At 56.4% G+C, this 23,118-nt stretch overlaps 1 protein-coding gene across 8 annotated transcripts in view; it reads right to left on the bottom strand.

Annotated features, from left to right (window-relative positions):
- The window catches only part of HDAC4 (histone deacetylase 4), a 238,635-nt gene that overhangs the window by 56,965 nt on the left and 158,552 nt on the right, over window positions 1-23,118 (bottom strand). For 5 of the 8 annotated variants that reach the window (XM_069103107.1, XM_069103103.1, XM_069103108.1 and 2 more), the window contains 5 exons: window positions 22,581-22,825; window positions 14,940-15,090; window positions 13,664-13,784; window positions 11,495-11,616; window positions 165-296 (listed from right to left, as the gene is read on the bottom strand). In XM_069103107.1, the coding sequence (XP_068959208.1) occupies window positions 165-296; window positions 11,495-11,616; window positions 13,664-13,784; window positions 14,940-15,090; window positions 22,581-22,825 (771 nt within the window). The remainder of the gene's footprint in view (window positions 1-164; window positions 297-11,494; window positions 11,617-13,663; window positions 13,785-14,939; window positions 15,091-22,580; window positions 22,826-23,118) is intronic. The other 3 variants (XM_069103106.1, XM_069103105.1, XM_069103104.1) reach the window with 3 other exon arrangements.

Genomic DNA, 23,118 nt, shown 5'->3' with positions numbered 1-23,118 from the left:
TTTTCTGGTCATAGGCTACCCTGGCAGCTCGGTCCCAGCCCTGGAAGCTGGCCAGCGGGCCTGCGGTGGCCCAACCCTGGGCGGGGGGGGGGGAGGTGGGGCCGGACAGGGACCACACTCCTCCTGAAGGATGTCGGGCAGGAAGCCTCCGTGGACCAACGTACCTGTGACATCCAGCGGACGCTTCTTAAGAGCGGTCACCACGGGGCCGTCTTTCCTGCGCAACAAGGGGCTGCTCCGCCGCTCGGCCACCTTCTGCTTTAGCCGGGATCGTAACTTCAGATTGGGTTCAGATGCTGCACAGAAAGGAGATGTCGTTACGGGCGGCTGGACAGCAGCTCCTCCGCAGCATCATTGTGAAGAAGATACACACTGGATAAATATTAGCTTAGCACGGGTATATCACCTGGAGCGTGAAGGAGAGCATTCAATCGCTAGGCTGTATTGAGCCGAGCGCTATCAGTGCCACTGTCGGCCAAAAATAACAGAGGAACGATGGGATGGCTCCGGCAGCGCGGGCTGTGCGTGCACGTGTGTGTGCAAGGATGTGCACATGTGTGTGCATGCGTGTGTGCACGTGTGCAGAGGGACCACCACACAAGAAAGCTGCTGCCACACTTTACCAAACGGGCTGGAAACAAGGGCCCAAAAGCTGGCAGGCATGGCTGGGGGTGGCTGCAGGGCCCAGGAGCAAGGCATCACCACCACCCAGGCGGAGGAGGTCGGGTCGGAGCTCGGCTTTGCGGGGCTTTCTTGCTAATTCAGCCTCCCGTGCTCCTCCTGCTGACACAGCCTTCACAGCCCTGGTCTCCTCACCTCCCTCCAAGCTACAGGAGACTGTCCACATCGAGGCAGTGAGATTCCAAGTGTTAATTAACAAGCCCCAGAATTTGGATTTGGAACCCTGGCTCAGCACCCCCGCGTCCTGCGCCTTCAGGCCTGTTTTCTTGCCCGCAAGGCGAGAAGTGGCCCGGGCAGACCCTAGGTCCCTCTCACTCTCCAGGGAGGGTCCCATAAGCCATGTGCATTTGGAGTCAAAGGACCGAGGCCATTCTAGGACAGCTAGCTGGTGGAGTGGAGAGAACACAAAGCCTAGAATAAGGAAGGCCTCAAACCCTCACTAGCCGTGACCCTGGGCAAGTCACTTAACTGTGTCTGCCTCAGTGTCTTCTGTAAAACGGGATGCAGAGGAATGGCCCACCACTCCAGGGTCTTTGCCAAGAAAACCCCCAACGGGGCCACAGTCAGACACGACTGAACAACTGACCACCACCAAGAGTAGCAAGCTCTGAGGAGTTATCCGACCACATGAAAAGCCATGTCACGTCTCTGCGCCTCCGTTTCCTTGTTTGTTAAAAAGACTGGCTTAGATTAGATTATCTAAAAGACTTCTTCTTGCTCTAAATTCACGGCCTAGGCAACCAGATTACTAGCTGTTCTCCAAACGTCATCTCCCACCTCCAGGCATTTGCCCCTGCCTGGTGCTGCAGGAAGCTACTCCCTTTCAGCAGAGAGCCCCCTCTCCCACCCAAACTTTCTGAGAGTGCTTTCATGTGAATAGGGCCCGTCTTGTATTCCATGTCCAATATAAGCTCTGAGGGCAGGAGAGTGGGCCATTTACTTCTAACCCCACAGAAGCTGGCACCGTGCTGCACAGTGTGGCCCCTGGGAAGATGTGGACAGGACCCCCTCACCCAGGGGATACCATTCAGGGACCTTCTGGGCCCTTGGGGCTGTCCCAGGGCATCAGGGAAATCAGAAAGGGGCTCACTCAGCTTCTTTAAAAGCCACCCAAGCAAGGGGTGGTACAGCCGGCCCTGGCGTGAGGACACTGGGTGCGCGAGTGGGTTGAGGGCCATTTTTTTAATCGATTCTGAAGCTCATGTGGGGGGGTGGGGAATGCCCCTTTCACAGGTGGCTTGCTCACCTAGGAACACTCGTGTCCCCCTGGGCATATCGAGTCAAACACATATGTGGTAACTTCTACCTCTGGGCAACCATGGCACAGCCGTGTTCTCTGTAGCTAAGAGGGCTACTACATCACAGACTTGGAGTTGAGAAGAGTTTAGCTCTCGAGTAAGACATGTAGCCACTGTGTGATTCTAGGCAATCTCTTAATTTTCCTCAGCCCCCATTTTGCCATCTGTAGAATGGGTACAAGAGCCTCTACCCCTAGTGCTGTGATGGGTCCAGTGCTACAGGAATGTCTGCCACTGCCTGGATCATTATTTTTGTGCTTTTTGCTGGGACAGAACCTGGACAACATGGGCCGGCCTCTCCTGGGAGGATGGGGGAGCTGAATGTTCTCATCTGTGTCAGGAAGAACCCTGGACCCCCTCGGCAAACACAACTGAGGCTGTGCTTGGGAGCCGAGGCCTCGATCACCCAGCCCACCATGTGGCAGAACCTTTGGATCTATGTTTCTGAGTGCTGTGCTTGGGTTCTGAAACCAAGAATCAAGTGGGAAGGGGCTTTGCCAGCAGCTCTCAGAAGCGTGCTGCAGCATGAGCCTGCTAAGGAGCTTCTCAGTCCAGAAAGGTCTGCATCCCCCCTCCCCTGCCCAATCCAGAATTTCCATGGGGGTAGGTCAGAGACAGAGCCACGCAAAGGCTTTCTGGGAAGGGTGGGGTGATCATGAAGAGCCAAGATGGGTCCAATGGAACATTGGCTCATTTTATTGATTGAGAAATGGAGAGCGGGGAAGGACAGCAGACAGAGAGATGCCCCCCCACACCCCACCAGGAGGGTCAGATACATGCTTCTGTGCTACCCTGGGAAAGTGTCTCAACTGCTCTGTGGCCCCGGAAACTCTCCAAGACTATACATTATAGAGGAGTGGCCAACCTGTTCTGGTAGAGGGCATTTCCACCTTGGGAGTCCCTTCAGCTGATGAATGCAATCTCCCCAAAAGGGTTCCTCTGGGAAGTACCCATCCCATCACCACCTGGAATGTGCACCCAATCACTAATGAATTAGCTGGGCTGGGGGCACGTCGTGAGTGACACAGAACAGAAAAGGTTTAAAAGTCCGGTAGATGGCTATTTAGAGACCAGGTCAGTGGGTAACAGAGAGCTAGGCGAACACTGGCAGAGGTGCTGCCTGTGACCCCAACTCCATCTGTCCTTCTGGCAGCCCCTCCACACCCAACCTGAAGCATCCCTCGGGGAGGGGCTGGGGCTGAACTTACTTGACCTGGAAGCCACTGCCCTCTCCCAGAGATGTTCAGTGACTCCCAGTGTCCCTAAGACGACATACAAATCTTCAGCCTGGCATTAGGACCCTCACCAAGCTGGCCCCCATCTTCTTTCTAATCTGTCAGCTGAGTGCTCTTCACGGCGGGTCCCCCCCTCCCCGTCCCTCTGCACGGGTGGTCACCCCGCCACCTTTGCTGAATCCCAGCCTCCTAAGCATAGCTCAGGGGCCCCCTCCCTCCTCTGCCTTCAGGCTTTGGCTTCAAGCCCACCATCCGCAGGCCCCCCAGAGGCAGACACCCCCCTGAGGTGACCTTCCTATGTGCTGGGGACATCCAGAGTGACTGACAAGTTGTCCTGCTCGCTGGCTGGGGCACCTCGAGAGCAGAGATCAGGGCTGCGTCCTTTCACATCCTCAGTGCTGAGCATGGTGCCCAGCATACAGCAGGTGTTTAATAGATGCTTGATGACTGACTGACTTGCAGATACCTTTTGAGGCCTCCCTTCTCCACCTCCTTGTCCTCTGGAAAGGCCTTGAATGGCTCTGCCAATCCTCGGTCTTCACTCATCTGTGCCTGTGTGGCTGTCCTCTCCTCCACTGGTAGAAATTCAAACCACTGAGGATAATGGAGGACGGCCTGGCTTCAGTCTTTACCCCCAACACCTCCCATAGAGCTTGGCCTAAGGCAGAGATGAGAGGGATGGGGGAGGCTGGGGGCAGCCTCGCACAGACACTGTCAGACAGCATGGACACGGTCAGACAGACAGCGTGGACGCGGTCAGACAGGGCAGATGCGGTCAGACAGCACAGACGCGGTCAGACTGGCTGCCCATTCAGCTGGTTTTGCCTGACTCCTTTTATTCTTATGAATAGGGGCTCTCTGAGAAGGGAAGGGGCATGTTCTGAAATGGGAGTGATGGAAGAACATAGCACAGACTCTGCTGGGGACAGTAGCCAGCTGACCTCCTTGGGTCAGAGAAGAAAACAGGCTCATTTTAGGAACTGGACGTGCCAAGGGCAGCTGGGGAGGGCAGAGGCCTCCCCCAAGCCCCCGAGCTGGGTCTGGGTAGAACACACAGAGTTCCGAGCCAGCACGCCTGGCCCTTCCTACCTCTGTCCTAAGCCCCGATTCCTGCCCAGTTGCACCAGAGCTACTTGGCCGCAGCTCTGAGGCTTTGGGCTGGCTGTCCTCTGGGGGGGTCCTCTAGGAACTTGGGTGTCCTCCAGGGCCAGAGTGTTCATTTTTGGTGCCTTCCCCTCCAAGATGACCTTCTACCTAATCTGTACCTAGTTATTTCTTTGTGGTCCCCCATCAGACCAGGAGTTCTTGGAGGGTGGTCCCTGGGCCAGAGGAGGGCCAACCTCCTTTTGTGCCAGTCACAGACTGAGTGCAAATGTTCCTGCCCAGTTTCTCTCTTTACTTTCTGTCTTCCCTTCTCCTTGAGGACAGGGGTGATTTCATTTTGAAGGCAATTAGGTGGTAAAGTGGAGACCACAGGCTGGGGGACAGGGAGACCTCGGTCTGAATCCTCCCCGAGACACACGCCAGCTGTGTGAACCCTTTCTCAGATCTATTTTCCTCATCTGTACCCCTAAATGCACCTCCCCCTTGAGTGAGTCTGCTGGGCCTTGTGGGGTCCTCTGTGGAAGGGGATGGTCACTCACTGTCTGACCCCACACTGAGTCACGACGTGGCACATCACAGGTGTTCCACAAATACCTAGAGATTAATTGATGGACGCTGGAAAAATGCTTTACACGTGTCCTCTCACTATGATCTTGGGCAAAAAGAAATCGGATTGCCTGAGTATGCAGGTGGTTTGGATTATGGAGCAGAGGGAACAGGTTTGTGGTGAAACCTCCATCTCCCTTCATCCCCTGGCCCAGGATCCAGGGCCCCAAGGGCGGAAGGCTGAGAGCTGGATTTCCTCTCCATCCCTGGAGACTCGCCCTGTGCAGCCTGGGACAGGAAGGCCCAAAGCATGGGCTTGTCGTTCTCCAGCATGGAGGGCCTCCTCCTTCCCTCCTTGGCCCCACTCGCCCCACCCCCATACACACTCATCACCCTTTGCCCTCCGAAGACAAGTGGGAGAGTCTGGGTGAGAAGAAAGGTTCTGTCTACAGTCATGGTGACAAGATGGGACCAGGAGCAAGAGGCCCCGGGTTCTGAGGCTTCCCCACCCCGAGCCTCAGCTTCCTCCCACCAGGAGGGCCTACTCTGTCTTGCTCCAGTCTCTCTGGGGGAACAGGGATGCATGCGAAGGGCCCACCATGCCCTCCAAACTGGAAGGCACAGAATTAAACTGGAAGCAAAGCTGTTCACTGACTGAGCAGAGTCCAGGCCAGGGACCCTGCCCACTGAGCCGCAGATCAAGGCTAAGTGGCCACAAAGCTCTAGGACAGCTGTGGGGTCCAGTGGGCAAGAATAGAAGACAAGTCCCCCACCCGCCTTGGCCAGAGCTGGGAAGGAAGGATGTCAGTGGGCATTGGTGACAGAGACAAGGTCTGGCCACCACTTTGGAAAGCAATCAGCCAATCACCGAACAGACTAGCCCTGTATGCTACAGACTGGTGACCAAACCAAAGGATGGGGAAGGGGGGGGCTCAAAATGGCACCTGGAGGCGTCTCTCCACCCTAAGCTCAGGAGGGCCCCGCCCCCTCTGCACCCTTCAGATTTCAGTGACTAACAAACCACATAAAAAGCATGCTGTTCCTGAGGGTGTGCTTGTGACACGGGAGACGGCCACCTGATGGCGGAGGGCCTTCTGGGCTCTGGGATGAGGCCTACCCCGCTTCAAAGGCGGCAAGGCAGGGGGTTGTCGCAAGATGTGAGGCGACGCATTCAGCAGCTGGAAAGGAGGTGCCCGGCACAGCTGACGCTTCTAGTTAGCAACAGATTCAACTTCATGTAGGGAAATATCCCCCCAGAAAGATGCCTTAGAGACAACAAGAACTGCCCGCCCTTGCTATCTTCCAAGTGCCACCACACGTGTGTGTGCTCTCACACATATATGCACGTACACACAGGCACCACTTAAAAAACCTAAAAATTCAGAGCTGAGTTTCTCTCTGGGGCAAGGAGATGAGGGGAGAGAGATGACACGGATGGGGATGCTCCCCACGGACCCCCGGGCCAAGAGACGCACTTCGTACACGTGACACACCCCTGCCCCATTTTACTCCCCTCAGAAGGGGGCAAATCACTAGTTGTACCATTCTGAAAGGGCCAAATTCCTGCCTGGGGACCCACTTCCCTCTTCGAGCTTGGGGCAAACAAGGCAGTGAGCACCACTCCTCTCCATCCAGTTCTGGGGGCTGGCGAGGTTCAAATGATGGGAACTGAGGCAGACAGTGGACATGGGACACCTAGAGGAGAGTCCTGGGGGCACGCTACCACACCCTCTAAGTCTGAGGCAAACAAGACTTACAGGAAAGACGGCCAGAAAGGGATGGGGTCTCTTTTGTAGCCAAAAGTACAAAATTTGGAAAATACAGTCACTGACTAGTCAAGAAAAGGGAGAGGGACAGAAAAAGAGTGATGTGGTTTCCAAGAGAATTCTTGACATTCTCTGAAAAAGTACATTACAGCTGGCTACTGATTAGTGCATCAGAGTGCGGATTTTGTCTTTGATACTTCCTAGCTATGTGACCCTTGGCAGGTCACTTCACCTTTGTTTGCCTTGGTTTCCAAATCTGTAAAATGAGGGAGCAGGACTGGATGGCCTCTAATGTCCCTTCCATCTTGAAATCCAAGATCCAATGACCAGATGAAGATTTATGGTTAACACAAATCTGGGAGGGCTATCTAATTTGCTGGATATATGATCTTTGAAACAGTGATTGCAGTCAACAAACAATGGAATAAATCTATGTCAATTTAAGACTACTGTCAAAGATAAATGTAAAGTCCTTCACTTAGGCTAAAAACACCCAAATAGTTCAAAAGTAGTTAAGTGGGAAAAAAAAGTCTTGGCTGCAAGTTAGTCTTATTAATGCCTCATTTCTAAGATATATAGGGAACTGATTCAAATTTATAAGAATGAGAGCCATTCCCCAACTGACAAATGGTCAAAAGATAAAAATGGGAAGTTTTCAGAAGAAATTCAAGTTATTAGTACTCATATGGAAAAAGAAATGCTCTAAATCACTACTAATTAGGGAAGTGCAAATTAGAAAAAAAACTCTTGAGATCTTACCTCATACACTTATACTGGCAATGCTGGACCGTCCCCCTCCCCCCAAAAAAGACAAAGACAAATGGTGGTGGGCTGGAAAAAGCAAGTCAACTGATGACTCGGCGTCACCATGAACTGGTGCAGCTATTCTGGAAAGCAATTTGGAATGATGTCCCCAGAACTATTAAATGATGCCACCTTCTGACCCTTCTGTACCGCTAGGTCTTTACCTCAGGGAGATCAAAGAACAAGGAAAAGGACCCACAGGGACACAACTATTTCAAGCAGCTCTTTTAGTGGTGGTAAAAAAGTGGAAATTGAGGGGATGCCCACCACATGAGGACACACAAGCAAAGTTCGATGTGTGCATGGGGCGGACTGCAGTAAAGACACCGGAAGGGATTTGCATGAACCAAGCAAGACAAGCTGAGCAGCAGAAGCAGGAGAACCAAGAGAATCTGAAACGCCAGCGCAAGGACAGGTGAGCTGTGGCCCCTGAGATGGAATGATGCAGCGTGCTGCCCATTTCCCAATAGAGCTGATGGACTGAGGGCAGATGGGGCAGGCAGGTGTGGGACGCGGCCAAGGCTGGATTTGGCCCACAGGATGGCACGCCTTCAAAATGAGTTTGATTTTATTTTTGTTTTCTAAGTTGGGGGTGGGAGAGACAGAGCAGGTCAATCTTCTTTTGGAAATAAAACGGAATTAAATTTAAACAAATCAACTGTTCACGCCGGTGAAAAGCCAGCAAGTGACATGGAGAATCCCAAAACTGGAGAACTGGTGGTTTTAGTGGACAGCAAGGCTTGTGGATGACCCCCGACCCCCTCCTCCCCATGTCGCTCCCTTAAGTAATGGCATGCACAAGAAAGGCCTCATTTCCCACTGTCTGGATCTGGCCAGACCACACATGCCTGCAGGGTTACTCAGTTTTATGGGGCATGTGTGTCCAGAAGGAGGATGGGGACAGGCTTGATGGGTTAGTATTGAAGAAATATAAATATGAGCCTGGGCCTGAGGGAGTGGGGACTGGGAGGGGAAGGGGAATGTGGCTGGAGGGTGGGCCCAGGCAAGGGAGAGAAGGAATTCTGGGTCTCCAGAAGAAGAGGCAACAGGGGGAGGTTACAGAGGGGAAGATCTCAGTTCCCAACGAGGAAGAAAGTGCTTGCGATCAGCTCTGACCCCAGATAAAGTAAGCTCCTGCTCTGCTTCACTGGTGGTATTCCAGCAGTCAATAGAGGGGGGAGTCACATGTTCACTAGGGCTCTAGCGGCCCTTCTTCCATCCCAAGGACACCATGAAGCCTGGGGCTTCTCACTCCCATGGCCTTGGAGCATTCCCATTTGGCTGACAGAGGAGACCGAGGTCTAGTCTCAGCCCTGCTAGCTGGATGTCCCAGGGCAGGGGTGGAGTGGGGAGAGCCAGAATCTTCTGGGACTCAGTGTTCCCATCAATAAAATGAGAAGGCTGGCAACGAGCATCTGCTCTCCAAGGCCCCTGCTGGTCCTAGCCCTGGAATCTGTGAAGGTGAGCTACAGAGGCTGGAGGCTGGCCCTGTCTGGGCTCCACAAGCCACAGCACCACCGTCCTCCCCAGGCACAGAACCTCTAACTCCCCAAAATGGGCCCGTAGCACGGGTTCACTTTAAAGCCTCCTGGAACAAAAGTCACTGCTTCTTCTGAGTGAGGGCAAGAACCCCACAGCAGGGTGTTCAGTAACAAGAAAATCCACCTGGACTCTGCCCGCAGAATGGACCTTCTCTGAAGGCAGGGGCCTGGCCTCAGGAGGTCAGGGGCCTTCCAATGCCTTCAAAGAGGGGAGAAGACACCAGAGCCTCATTAACTGAGACTAACTGGGAGGAAAGCCAGCGGGACTAAGCAAGGGGCGATTACAGGCGCAAGGAAGGTGCTGAGGCCCTGAGGGCAGGGACAGCCTGATGCCTGGCACCTGATTCCCATTTCTAAATGTTTGCTGACTAACTACAACTATTACCCAACATCCTTTCCAGAGCATCCTCTGACCAGAAGCAGACTGAGGAGGGCCCGCCTCGGGAGGATCCCCCCAGGAGGATCTCCTGAGGGACTGGCTTCTGGGAAGAGAGAAGGTCTGAGATCTGCAGCACCAACTCTTTGTAAACAGATGCCTCTTAAACACTTGAGGGTGCTTGAGAAAGTCTGCTTTCTAAGTAGTTTAAACATTCTCCTTGAACCCGGTTTACACAAACATTGGCAGGGGCAACTCTTTCTTCACAGAGAACATAAACTCTCGCTCTGTGGCTTCCGGAATCATCCCTACTCGCCCACTGCAGCACAAACAGTCCGGAGAGCATGGCAAGATGGCAGCCAGGGCCACAGCCATGAGCCCATGGCCACGAGCCCACGGCCACCACACAGGAAAGAGTGAGCCGGCCACGGCTGAGAGCCCTGGGTGCTGGCTCACAAAGGAGGCCTTTTCCAGGAATGCTTCAGAGAGCTTCCTCAAGTCTGGGTCACGTGTTTCTTCTGAGAAAAGCTGCACTGGCCAGGGGGAGGAGGGGCCTGGGCCCGAGCAGCTGGCTGGACAGCCGTCCACTTGCCCCTGCCCCGCCCCCCTCCTCCTTCCCCTTCTTCTCTTTTTTATTTTTAAACTATTTCACAAGCTCAGGAGCTCATGCTTAACAGAGAAACAGGAGACCTCCGGATTTGGGAACTGTCAACAACAAAGAGGGCGGTGGCCACGCCTGGGGAGGCAGCATCTCCCACTGGGAGGGGGGGTGCTGCCAGGGAGCCATGGCCTGGGTCCTCTGCCCAGCCCCTGGGGCCCCCCAGTCCAAGTGTGCCCCCTATGCCCCCTATTTATCCCCTTCCAGGGGCTCCCATCACCACCAGGACCAGACAAAATCCGCTGTCATTCTTAGAGCCCCCTTCCCTACCTGCCCAGGTACCCTGGCCTCCTCCCCCAAGACCCACCACATCCTGGTGCGGGGCACACATGGCACCTACTGTCTGGCCCCCTCATCTTCTCCCCTTCTCTCTTTGGTGGGGGGAGGTAGTTTATTTTACACATAATACCTCACACTCTTGCTCTAGAGATCAAGAAAAAAATTTCTTTTTTAATTTGGTACCTATTAAACTATAAGAAATACTTCTACAGAAGTATTTCCCCAATTCCCCACTGGGTTAGTGAGTGGCTGGGGTCCCCGAGCAGAGGGCACTAGCCTCAGACTCTTCTTAGTCGTGTGACCCTGGGCAAGTCACTCTGTCTCTGTCTGCCTCATCTGTCAAAGGGGATCACAGCTGCAACTCCCTCCCAGGGCTGCTGGGAGGTGACAAGGAAATCACATTTATAAAGCAGTCAGAAGGCCACACACAGCAGGGGCCACCGAAATGCTGGCTCCCATTGTCAGGAGGTGCTGGGAGTGCAGTAAGGGAGACCTAAGTTCAGTCAGTCTTAGACTCAGTAGCTGTTTGACCCTGGGCAAGTCACTTCACCCTCATCTGTGATGAACTGCAGAAGGAAATGGCCAAGGGAGTGCTGAGAAAGCCCAGGCGGGTCAGAGAGTCTTCCCAGACGCAACTCCTGGCCAACAATGCCCTTCTCGCTGCTGTACCCGCACCTTCTACCTGGATCGTCCCTGGCCTGTCCCGCATTTTGTATGTACACAGCTGTTGCATGCATCTCCCCCAAGCGCCCCAAGTGTGGCTGGCACCCAGTGGGCTCACTCCTCTCCTGGGGAGCCTGGGGCCAACCCCTCCACCTCTGGGGGCATCAGCGCTGACCCCTCCAAGTGAGAGGGGCTGGCCTCGAAGGCTGCTTCTGACTCTCCTGTGCTGGGGTGACAGGTGCAGGATGGACAGGTGCCATGGTAGGGGCAGGGCCCTGGGTTCAAAGCCTGGCTCTCCTAATGCCAAGCTGTGTCACTGTGTGCCAGGAACCTGGCACCTCTGGGCCTCAGTTTACTCATCTATAAGATGAATGACCAAGGTCTCTCAGTTTCCCACATCTCCAAGGGAAGTACATGGGAGGGCAACGCGTGGCACAGAGCCAGGCCGAAAAAAAGACCCCCAGCGTTCTCTGCACCCCGACCTGGGGGGACCCCCTTCTCCTCTGCCCTGGAAGCTGTGGGGCCGCCAGGCTCTGGACTAACCTGTTTTTCTAAGAGGAAAGTCGTCTTTGGAGTCGTACATTCCCAGCACGGGGTGATTGTAGGCCGCGGGGCCCCCACTTTGTGGGGGTGAGCTCTGGTCCAGGGAGCTGTGCTGAGTTTTCCTGCAGAAGGGAAAAGAGGAAAGAAAACAGCTCACCAGAGGGTCTGGCTGACGCACCCCCAGTGGCGCTTGGGCTGGGCACGGTGGGCAAGCCCCAGTTGTGGCCCGTCTCGGGGTCTCAGAGAGCTCCAGACCTGGCCGAGGGCCCAGGTTGGCTAAACGGCCTCTCGTCTCCCTCCGCGCTGGCCATGCCTCATGGCGGGAGTGCCATCTCCTCTAGCCTCTGCCCCGAAGAATCCCTCCCTCATTACAGAGTGAGCACAAGCAGTGCCCCTTTCTGGAGCCTCTCCTGGGCCCCCAAATGCTAGAGTCCTCTTATGTCTTTGAGTATGGACACAATGATTTGTGTAGGTGTTTTCTCTGGGTGGAATGGAAATGCCTGGAGGGCAGGCCCTACGCCTGCCACCTGCCACCAATTCCTACAGGCCTGTACCGCACAGGGGCAGATTCACTGGAAGGCTGACTATGCCCTGGAAGACTAGAAGGGGCCCAAAGGGAAGAAAGGATAGAGTCCTCCCGGGGCCAGCTCGGGATTCCTTTTGGGTCCTCTGTATTTGTTCCCGGGAGAACTGATGGGTACAGCACCATGGCACCCGGATGGGAAGATAGAAACATCCGCCCATCACTGCCGCTCTCCCTTCCACCCTAACCCTCACCGAGCTGAAAACTGGGTGGGATGAGAGAAGGGCTGGAGCAGGGGACCCTGGGGATGGTGGGCAAGCCCCCGGGCCGCAGCTTCTTCCTGGCACAGTGTGGGGCTGGGCAAGATGGCTCAAGGTCTCCTGGAAGTTCTCAAGACTATGAGGAGAGAAGGGGGACTTCCGGGGGCTGGCAGGCCAAGGCGAGCAGAGGCAGGCACCCCTTCTACGGCCAGGCCAACTGTCTCTTCCACCTTTGTTTTAAATGTATTTTGATGAACCTAATCTACTTAATGACATGAAGCAAATTTGCCAATTTGCTCATACGGCACCCTCAAGACAATGTATCTGAATGGCAAACCTGTGCCTGCATCCGCAGAGACCAAGAAGCAGGAGGCTGGGCCCGGACCCTGGGGTGGGGAAGAGCCTTAGAACGCACTCCAACTCCTGCCACATTTTACAGAAGGGGAAACTGAGGCTGGGAATGAAGAGCCTTCACATGTCTGACTTAATGGGGAATGGATGGGCAGCCACAGTAGGAGGCGCCAGACCGAGGTCAAAGCTCCATTGCCCTCTGGCGGACAGAACCAAGGGACGCTGATGGGCCATCTCTCTCCTCTCTGGGTCTCTGTCTGTCTCTCTCCCCACAATTTCTCATTAGTTAAGCCCTTTTGGGCTCCCTTTTCTCACCCAAAGAAAGCCTGTGCAGTGGACCTGCCTCTGCAGGGGTCCTACAGAACAGAGGGCCAGGGGCAGGCCTCTGGATCAGGCAGCTGCCCGGCCACCTGACTACCAGGGGGACTCTGGGGGAGTCACGCTCCCCCTCTGCAAGACAGAGAGAAGGGGTCAGACGAGACACTCTCGCCCATCCTTAATTCAGTAGGCTTTGGGGTTGGAGGAGAGCAGGATTCAAACCCAGATCCTGATGCTTCCCCTGCATGTAACCACAGATGAATCTGCTTCCCCAGTGCGGTGTAGGGCTTGGGCTCAGTCCCCCACAATGCACGTGTGTCCTCTCTCAGTGTTCCTGGGGCTCCAAGGGTCTGCAGCCTTCCCAGAGTGGGCACCCTCTCCGCTGATGCAGAGTGCAGGGCATGCTCTGACTCCCAGAGCTGCCTCGGGCCAAGCTCCCAGAACAGCCTGGGAGGGGAAGCCTGGGGGGGCAGGGGCTGCAGGGTTGGGCAGGCCCCTTCCCAAGAGGGAGTGGGGGAGGGGAGGGGGAGGTTGGGGCGGATGGGAAGAGCGTCTGAAGTACGTGGGGGTGTAACCAGGGGCGTGGGGGGGCGGGAGGAGGAGGGGGAGGGGCAGGGGGTGGGGGAGGAAGAGGAAGGAGTCGGGGATGAAGGCAGCTGGTGGCTTTCCCCAGACCTCTGGCCGTGGTGCTGAGCGCCCTGCCCAGCCTCCACTTACCCGTACCAGTAACGGGGGTCACTGGAGATGCAGTGGTTGAGATTGCGATGCGCCAGGGCCTTCTTCTTGTTAAGGACAAACTCCTGAAGCTTCATCTTCACCTCAGTGCTGGCCACGGCGCCTGGAACAAGGGGGCTGAGCTGGGGCACGCGGGGGGGCCCACGGGCTTGGCCGCCATGCTCTATGCACTCACAAACACCTGCATTTCTGCACCCACACATCTCACACAGTCACCCACATTTACACACTCCCAATGTCACACTCACACATTCACACTTAGATTTCTGCACTCCCATCTCACACTCATACATTTTCACACACATACTCGCATATATACACGTTCACTCATATAAACACATATTTTCACCCTCATATCTCAATGCATACCCACATTTACACACTCAAAAACATTCACATTTTCCACACACACACTATATACATACATTTTTACACTCACACTTTCACACTCTCATTGTCTCTCTCACACACACATACACACGCGCATGCACGCGATGGATCAACACCAGGGCTAGCTCTTAGTCCCACACTGACCCTGTTCATCTAAATCCCACCGATGGGCCCAGACAGGAAAGAAACCCTCACGGGCAGAGAAGGCTGGGCCATGAGGCCTAATGGGAAGCTCAGGAGCCCCAGCCAGCATCGGGAGGGGAAGCTAGTGGACTTGGGGGGCTCAGGAGCTGCACTGGCAGAGGACAGCAGCGGGGAGGACCCCAGCATGTCTCAGCCATCTTTCTTCCTGCTCCTGGATCTTGCTGGGACAAGGTCACAGCGAAGGAGAAAGCCCCTTTGATGCCCTGCCCCTGTGCACCGACCTGCACAGCCTAAACCTCCTGGACAACCCTGGCATCCAGAGAGGGGCTGGGCACAGAGCAGGAGGGGTCTCAGCCCGGCCTCCAGACCAACCCCCTTAGTAGAAACAAACAGGCCCAATGCTCATACTCTCTAAGTGATGGGAAAGAAAAAAACCAAACACACAAAGACTCAGGGAAAGAGACCAAAATATTGTGGGGATGGATCATTGTCAGCCCTTGTCTGCTACAGGATGGGGCACAATGACTCTCCAGAGGACTTGGATGTCCTGGAAGGGTGAAGGAAGAGAGGGAGGGAGGGAGGGAAAAAGGAAGGAAAGGAGAAAAGAAGGGAGGGGAGGAAGGAAGAAGGATGGGAGGGAGGGCGGGCGGGAGGGAGGAGGGGGGGGCAGGGAGGGGGGGGGCAGGGGGAGGGAGCAGGGAGGGGCAGGGAGGGCAGTGCTTACTCTCTTTGCCCTTCTCCTTGTTCTTTAGCTGCTGCAGCTTCTGCTCTCGATGCTGCTTCTCCAGCTCCTGCTCCTGCCGATGCTGTTCCAGCTTCCGCTGGTGTTCCAGTAGCTCCTGCTGGTGCTTCATCGCCAGCATCTCCTGCTGCTGCTGTGAGCGTGAGAGAGGGAAGGGGTCGGTCAAGCGGAGTGCCAGGGCAGGAGGACACCTTCCCTGCCCACGTGGGGCCACGTGGATGAGACGGGCCCTGCCTTCTCTGCCAAGCTGACCCCATTTCTGTGGCTTTTAATAAAGGCAATGAGGGGGAAAGGGCTGGGACCTGCCTAGTTGTCAGCCACTGACCCCCACAGCCAGGAGCTGGGAAAGGGAGGACACGTGTTCCAATCCTGTTTCGGGGGCTCATTCACTGTATGACCTTGGTCAAGTCCCTTCACTTGCCTAGAGCTGCCTGGGTTTCCAATGCCTGAGGCCCCTTCCCCATCCAGTGCCAGAGACCTGGGAGGCTGCCACATAAGGCTGAGATGCCAGTTTTGTAAACACCCCATTCCTTAGAAGCCGTAACCCAGGCCCCACTTAGGACCAGACCCTGAGTGGGTACGCCCCTGCCTCTATCAGAGCCCAGCACACAAGACAGGCCCACATCACCTAGGGGTGCTGCGGTCCCCCAGGGGGATTCACTTCTGCACAAGAGCCACAGAATCACGGCTGGTGCCTTTTCCTCACCACCAGCACCACTGGTTACAACTAGAGTGGCAGGGACCCCCAGCCCTGCACACAGCCAGGGAAATGCCTCTGACGCACTACAGCTCCCCTGGCCCCCATTCCCTCCACCCAGCTGGCTCTCCAGGAGCCATGGCAGCAACCGTAGCTGCTAAAGACCCAGAAGAGAATGTCCACCCTCGGCCCTGCCAGACAGTGCCAACATCCAAGGTGTGTGGGTCTGCCCGGTGAGAGTGACATAACGTAAAAGGCCTGGCTGTTTGGGCCCCAGTGGCAGCCTGGGACCCACAGGGCCATCTGACCTGCTGGCAGCTGAGCTCTCCTGAGTGAACAGAGGGCAGAGGGCAGAGGCCGGCTCTTTCCTCATGAATTAGCAAGAACAAGCAATAAACCAAATTTTTCATTTCTCCATTTATTCAATTGAGTAGCACTGGGTCTGGAGTGGAGAGGGTCTAAGTGCAAATCCCACCTCAGACATTTACTGGTTATATAACCCTAGGCAAAGCTTCTGTCTGCATCAGTTTGCTCAACTGTGTAAAGGGGCAGTCCAAGGCCCACATGCCTCCCAGGATCAGCACTCCCTTCCCTGGTGACTGTGCCTGCATCACGCACAGCCTCCCAAGTGACTGGAGCAGACCCACAGCAGCTTTGGTCACCTCTAACTTGGACAGCTTTTCTGGTCACAGCAACACTGTGGAAATCCAGGAAGGAGCAGCAGTAATCTGAACAAAATGCCCAGGGGTGAGGAGCAGTGGGTGGGCATGCCCACAGTTCCTCCCGGCCGGGGCTCAGAAACAAGCTGACCCCCTGCCAGTCTGGAGGGGACGGAAGGATGGCTGAGGAGGCCTGTTTCCTTCTCCGTCAAATGGAAGGGCTGGTCTTGCTGGTCTCCAGGGCTCCTGCCCGCTTTAAGGGATGCCTTGTCCTCGAGGTGAGGAGATCCAGGCATTCAGACCATTCCAAGCTGGGACTAACTGCTCACTGTGGTCTCTGAGACTGTCCAGCTTTCTGCCGGGCAGCCAGTGGGCCCTTAGTCAGTGAGAAGACCCATAAAAAACAGTGATAAGGAAATCAACTCCACTGGCTGGGCACTCCAGGTTGGCAAACCTTTGCCTGCCCCAGCCCCCCCAGCCGGCAATGCCAACAGGCAGCAGATGGGCCAAGAATCCACCCTTGCAGGCAAGTGGTGGGCAAAGCTTCCACAGCCATTATTCAGCAACGATGACCCCAAGCCAGTCTGTGGATGTCTTCATAGAACTCTGGCCTTCCCTGGGGGGCAGGGGCAGCAGGCCACCCCCACCCCTCAATCTCTCTCTGCTGTGCTTGAGTGAGCTTTCCTCAAGTGTGCCAGTGAAAAGAAGGGCTGGAATATTGGGGGAGTGACTGTCCCACTGTAGACCAAGAGGCCTCCACCCATATACACAGAGGCTTCTCCTGAGGCAGTGGGGGCAGGGGTGTTTCTGCTTAAACCCCTTTAATGCTGGGAGAAGCTGCAGCTGACTTTCATCAGACCCTAAGAATGCATACAGCAACACCAACACCAAGGTCCCCTGATGACACGTTTCGTTAACACAGGTGGAAGTGTGTAATGGCAAGTCCAGAGAAAAGAGGATGGAAATCACTACTATTTATAGACTTTAGAAGGAAAGCAAAACCCAAGTGTGGTGTGACTCGGCCCAGGGCAAGAGCTAGTGCTCGGGCCGGGCGTCCCATGAGGGCATAGGCACCACCTTGGTGCCCAGAGCTCAGGCCCAGGCCTGCCAGGTTCAGAGATGTCTCCACGACTTCCACACAGGACATGAAAGGACCTCTGAGGTCCATCTCCCTCCACATTCAGGGATCATTCTCTGCTGGCTGGTGAGAGGCAGAGAGACAGCTACAAGTCAAAAGATCTGGGTTCGAGTGCTGCCTCTGACATGGGGAGAGTCTGGGGTTTGCCCTCAGGGAGGACTCACACCAAGGGCATCAGTACAGGACTTGGCGCTTAGGGAACCTGACTCGGTCCATTCCTCCCTGTGAGTTACTTCATGTCGAGGCCTATCTTCTCCCTCGTAAAACAAGGACTTGGACTGGACCAGTCAGTCTGCCATGTGACGGGTGAAGGCTAGAGAAAGGGCCCCACCCACGACTTTGGAGGGCATCTTCCATCTTCAGCTCCTAGAGCCAAGGGCACTGGGGAGGGGAGGTGGCTTGCCCAGGGTCACACAAGAACTCAAACCCAGATTTCCCTGGTTCCCAGGACCCTGGGAGCATTTCTGAAGGGCTGATTCTGTGCTGAAGACCTGAACACAATTAGGAATCTGGGGTGGTCAGGGGAGGGCCAGGCAGTCCAGGCTGGGCAGCAGCAGGGATGACCACGGGTCTCATCTGGGGCCATTGTCACGGGATTTGGCAGAGCCAAAGGTCATACAGCCGGCTCAGTGTCTGCTGTCCTTCCAGATGAACAATTCCTTTCACCTGTGATTTACAAGCTGTGCGCTGGCGATGGGTGTCTCCTGACGGCCCACGGTGAGCACAGCTGTCCAGACAGGTAGACTTGGCAGCAGAGGACTTTCAGATGGTCCACACCTGTGGCAGAGAGCCAGCTGTGCTGTTCACGTAGGCCCTGCACTGGGCTGGGGGCACCCAAGGTCTGCAGATCTAGCCTTGGCACAGGGATGTTAAGCCTGGGCAGGACGTCCTCGGAGGGCATGGGGCTGGCAGCACCCACTGGGCCCGCAGCAGCAGCAGTACTCTGACAATGTCACCTTCACGAGCGCTGACCATGTATCTGGAGTGGTCAGGGAGGAGACAAAGGCCAAAGGCTAGCCGTGGAAGGCTTCCATTCAGCCGGGGGAGATCCTGGGCTTGCCATTAAAAGGATGTGGAGATGCATCCAAGGGAAGCTGAGCCTCGAAGGCCATCAGGGATAACGTGGCAGCCTTGACTACATGAGAGCAGGCTGGCCCAGGAGGAGGCAGCTCTTTCCCCCGTGAGCTGGGCTGCCTTCCCTGGCTGGGACCATCTGCAGGCATCTGACAGGCTACAAGCTCCTTGAAGGCAGCTGCCCTGGGGGCCCTGGCCTGGCCTCAGGCAGACCCCTCAGCAGACAGTGTCTCTGTTGGCCAATGAGCCCTGGTAAGCTCCTCGTGAGGCTTGGGGGGACCAAACAATCTCCAGCCCATTTCACAGATGGGCAAACTGCCACTCAGGCACAGTTCTCCCAACCCTCTGGCCTCCAAGGGCTGGGCTATCCCATACCTGCCTGGGGGCCAGGGCCTGGCTCCGTCCCTCGCACCCCACCAGCCAACAGCTAACTGGTCTGGGCATCGCACAGCGGGTCACCAGCCAGCAGCTGTCCAGGGAACACAGACCTTCCTCTTTTTTTTTTTTTTCCTTTTGGAGGGCAATTGGGATTAAGTAACTTGCCCAAGGTTACACGGCTAGTTTTTTTTGTGTGGGTGTTAAGTGTCTGAGGCTGGAACCGAACTTGGGTCCTCCTGACTCCAGGGCTGGCGCTTTACTCACTGCACCACCTAGCCACCCCAAACCTTCCTCTTTTTAAAGAGGAGGGAAGATCTCGACCAGATTCTCTGGCTCGGGTTGGTGCCAGCCAGGTCGCCACCTCTCTGGGACTAACCCACAGAAGGGTCTCACTCAGAGAGCTGGGGCTAACTCTTGTCTCTGTGTCTCCCCCTCTGCTTTCTCTGTCTCTGTCCCACACGTGTATATATAGGTACACACATGTCCGTGAACCCGTTTGCACCCAGGGGACCATAAATTCTCTGGGGGCAGGGATGGGCTTTCTGTTTGCATCTGCAGAGACTGGCACGTGGGGCAGAAGGGCCTCTGAGCCGTTGGCCTACAGTGTGCCCGCTGCCCTGGCCCAGCACAGGGCCCCTCACATGCACAGAGCGCTAAGGGCCTGGGTCACAGGCTCAGCTTTATCTAAGCACAGCTGCTGCAGACCCCTGATGTGTCCCAGGGGACTGAGAGGGAGCCCCAGGGGAGGGGAACAAGCCAGGCTTACTCACCTCCATCCCCAACATCTATGCTGGGCAGACACAGGCCCGCAGGCCAGGGGGCACTGCAGACCCTGCAGGCTCGGCCTCTCCCTCGGCACACACGCTTTCCTTGCAGCATCTCTGCCTTCCCCCAGAGACAGCCCCTGGTCTGGCACACCCCCACCTCCCTCTTATCTATTGCAACCCTACCCGTCCTTCCAGGCTGGGATGAAATGCCATCTCCCGGAATCCTAGTCTCTTGCCCCCGCTGTAAGTGATCCCCCATCTCTGTCAGCACCCAGGCAGGGACGGGTCTGTTCTGGGCTATGCCTATGGCACCCCACCTGGCCTGCCCCTCCACAGTGCTAGGAGGGGTGAGGTGGGGCTGCCTCCTCTGACTACAGACCCTCCAGGGAAGGAAAGGGGAAAGACTTAGTGGGATGAAGGCAGAGGAGGTGACCCCACATTTACTGTAGAACCCTGATACGCATACAGGAGACCATGGAAGGAAACAGGGCAGCACAAGGGTTCGCTTGGAGGCAGTGCTGACGATGGCACCTTGGGCCACCTGGCAAGCATCAGAAGGGCCAGGCCGAGGCCTTCAGGAACTAGCATCGCTAATGTTTACACAGCTCCTACTATGTGCTGGCCATACGGTCCTCTCAAAGCGGTCAGCGGACAAACGTGGCCGCAGAGAAGAGGGGCTCCCTCTGCCCCCTCCAGTGAGGGCTGGGAACAGGATTCTGACCAGAAAACATTAAACTTGATGTGTGAACTCAGGGTGAGGACTGAACTGAGCCAGGGAGCAAAGGCTGCCCCCTCGGGGGCGAGGGCTGGGACATCTCTGGGCTTCCGTGATGCTGCCTGACTCTCATGGCTGCTGGGGAGGGCCCTCAGCGGCTGCCCCCCTCAGGGGTGAGGGCTGGGACATCTCTGGGCTTCCATGATGCTGCCTGACTCTCATGGCTGCTGGGGAGGGCCCTCAGTGGCTGCTCCCAGCACCCCCTGGAGCAGGGAAGCCACCAGGAAGGTGAGAGAGGGCGGCCACTGCCATGGATGCCTGGATGCCCCCGGGGAGGAAGCTGGCTCTGCTTTTCTGGTCCTGCCTCAGGACAGGCCCCAGATGCTCTAAGACAGTCCTGGGCTCTCTCCAGGTCAGCCACAGCCCCCATCTCCCACCACTCCATGGCCGCCAGCGCCTCAGGGGCTGGCACTGTCCTCATCATTATCAACAGAACCTACTATGCACCGGGCACGTGCATGGACACTATTTTATTTGATCCTCCCCATGGCTGAGGCAGGATTTGAATGCAGCTCTTCTGAGTCCACAGTCAGGGCCCTACCCACTGTGGCACACTGCCCCTCTCCATGCTCCTCACAACTGCTCACATTTTCAGAAGCCTAGCCTGGTGTAGGCCATGGGTACCAGCGGGCTGGTGTGTGGTGTGCTGCCCCCAGGGGAGGCCCCAGGCCACGTCCTTGTCCTTCCAGTGGAGGGATGTGCGGCACCTTGAGGCCAGGGTGATACACTTTGCCCCAGCACTGCCCCCTGCCTTCCAGCCTCAAACCTGGGAGGGCCAAGGGCAAGCCCTGGGCTCCAGCAGCACCTCCCTCTGGGCTCCCCCACCCCAGGCAGCGGCCCCAGCCCCCCATGAGGGAGGTGCTCCTCCACCCCTTCTCCCCCCAGCCCCTTTCACAAGCCACTAGTCTGTTGCTTTGCCCATTCTGATGACCCCTGTGCCATCCACCTCTCCCTGTGGGGGGCTTTCTGAGGGAAACTTTTCTGGGGAAGAGTCTTTGATGACCATGCTCTGGGAAGCATGGCTTTGGCTGGGTGAGGAGACCCAGACAGGCTTCAGTCACACTGGACCAGAGATTAGGAATCAAAGCCAAGACTTCTCTTCCTCGGAGACATCATCATTCTGGTGAGTGCGCAGAAGCCCCCCAGAGGGCAGCTGGGTCCATGGAGTCAAAAGGAAAAGCTGTCCAACATGAGTCTGGAAAGCCCGTCTTTGATGGTTTGCTAAACAAGTATCTACTAACTTGTTAATCGATCCTTAAGCACCTACTAGGCGCCAATCTGTCTCCCCCCCCCCCCCCCCACACACACACAGCAATTGTGGGGAGGGCGTGATCACATTGGGACAGGCCCTTAGAATTGGCCTTGAGTTGAGCTCTGAGGAAGGGCATTCTAGGCCCAGGTGCTAGGGAAGCTGTGCACAGGGCTGGGGCCCTAAGAAATAGCAAACATACCAGCCTGGCCATGGATGAGGCCTGAAAAGGAGGATGGGGCCAGGGGAGGAAGGGCTTCCACCGCCAAATGGAGGAGTCTGGGTTTGATCCGAGGGACACTAACTAGGGAGCCAGGTCAGTGATAGACAGAACTGAGTGTTAGGAACAAAATGATGCCTGCAACCACACAAACCCAGTGGCAGCAGCTACTCATGAAGAGCCTTACAAGGCAGGTGATCTCACTGTCTCCACTTTACAGATGAGGAAACTGAGGCAGATGGAGGCTAAGTGATTTGCCCAGGGTCACGCAGCCAGCGAGTGTCTGAGGCTGGATTTGAACTCAGGCCCTCCTGATGTTATCCTCTGTGCCACCTGGGAGCTGAGGCCCCTGGACTGCGGATCTCCGGGGCCCCAGCTCCCCTGCCCCCTGCCATGATTTAATCTGCCTCCATCTCTTCATATATGAAATCAGGGACCAGGCTGGTCGGTGGCCTCAAGCTGCGGCCGGCGCCCATGGCGGTAAACCCACTTGGAGTTCCTCTGACCTCTCCCCACCGTGCTCTGTGTGCCTGGACGCAGGAGGGGGAAACCCCTTGCCTGGGGGGGATCCCGGGGCCTCAGCCCACCCCCCTCTGACTCCAGATCCTGCGGGGGCGCCTCCCCCGCTCTTCCCCTCCGTGAGCGTCGGCCCGGTCCCTCACCCACCTTGATGTGCTCATGCAGCTGGGCCTCGTGCTGCCGCGACAGCTGCTCGTGCTGCCGCTGGAACTCGGCAATGAGGATCTGCCGCTGGATCTGCTGCTTCTGCTTCAGAGCCAGCAGCTCCTGCTGCAGCTGCTGCTCACGGAGCGTGGGCTCCGTCACCGGCAATGAGAACTGGTGGTCCAGGCGGAGGTCCATGGGCACGGCGGAGGGCGCCACTTGGAGGGGCAGCGCTGGGCTCACGTCCACTGCAGCCGGGAGAGAGAAAGGACACACAGGCGGTCAGGCGGCTGCAGCGGACGGCCACGCGGCCCCCTATCCCCCATTGGCCAGTGCCACCCCGCCAAAGCTTCTGCACACACAGGAACCGGTCCTGGAGACTCCCTGAGGGCAGGGACGGTTACAACCCAGCTGCCTGGCACTGTGGGTGCTTCACAAATGCTGGCAGTCACTGCGTGGGAAGGAAAGCATCTAACAGCCATTCATGGCGGGAGGGAAGCAGGAGCCTCCTCCCAGGCCTCCTCCCCTTCCCCCCCCCCCC

The sequence above is a fragment of the Petaurus breviceps genome, unplaced genomic scaffold (genome assembly GCF_028583685.1).
Source record: "Petaurus breviceps papuanus isolate PSGF00001 unplaced genomic scaffold, PetGlider_PUasm1.0 567, whole genome shotgun sequence".
NCBI lineage: Eukaryota > Metazoa > Chordata > Mammalia > Diprotodontia > Petauridae > Petaurus > Petaurus breviceps.
The sequence above is the reverse complement of the archived record's forward strand: the minus strand, read 5'-3'. Positions and strand labels throughout refer to the sequence as shown.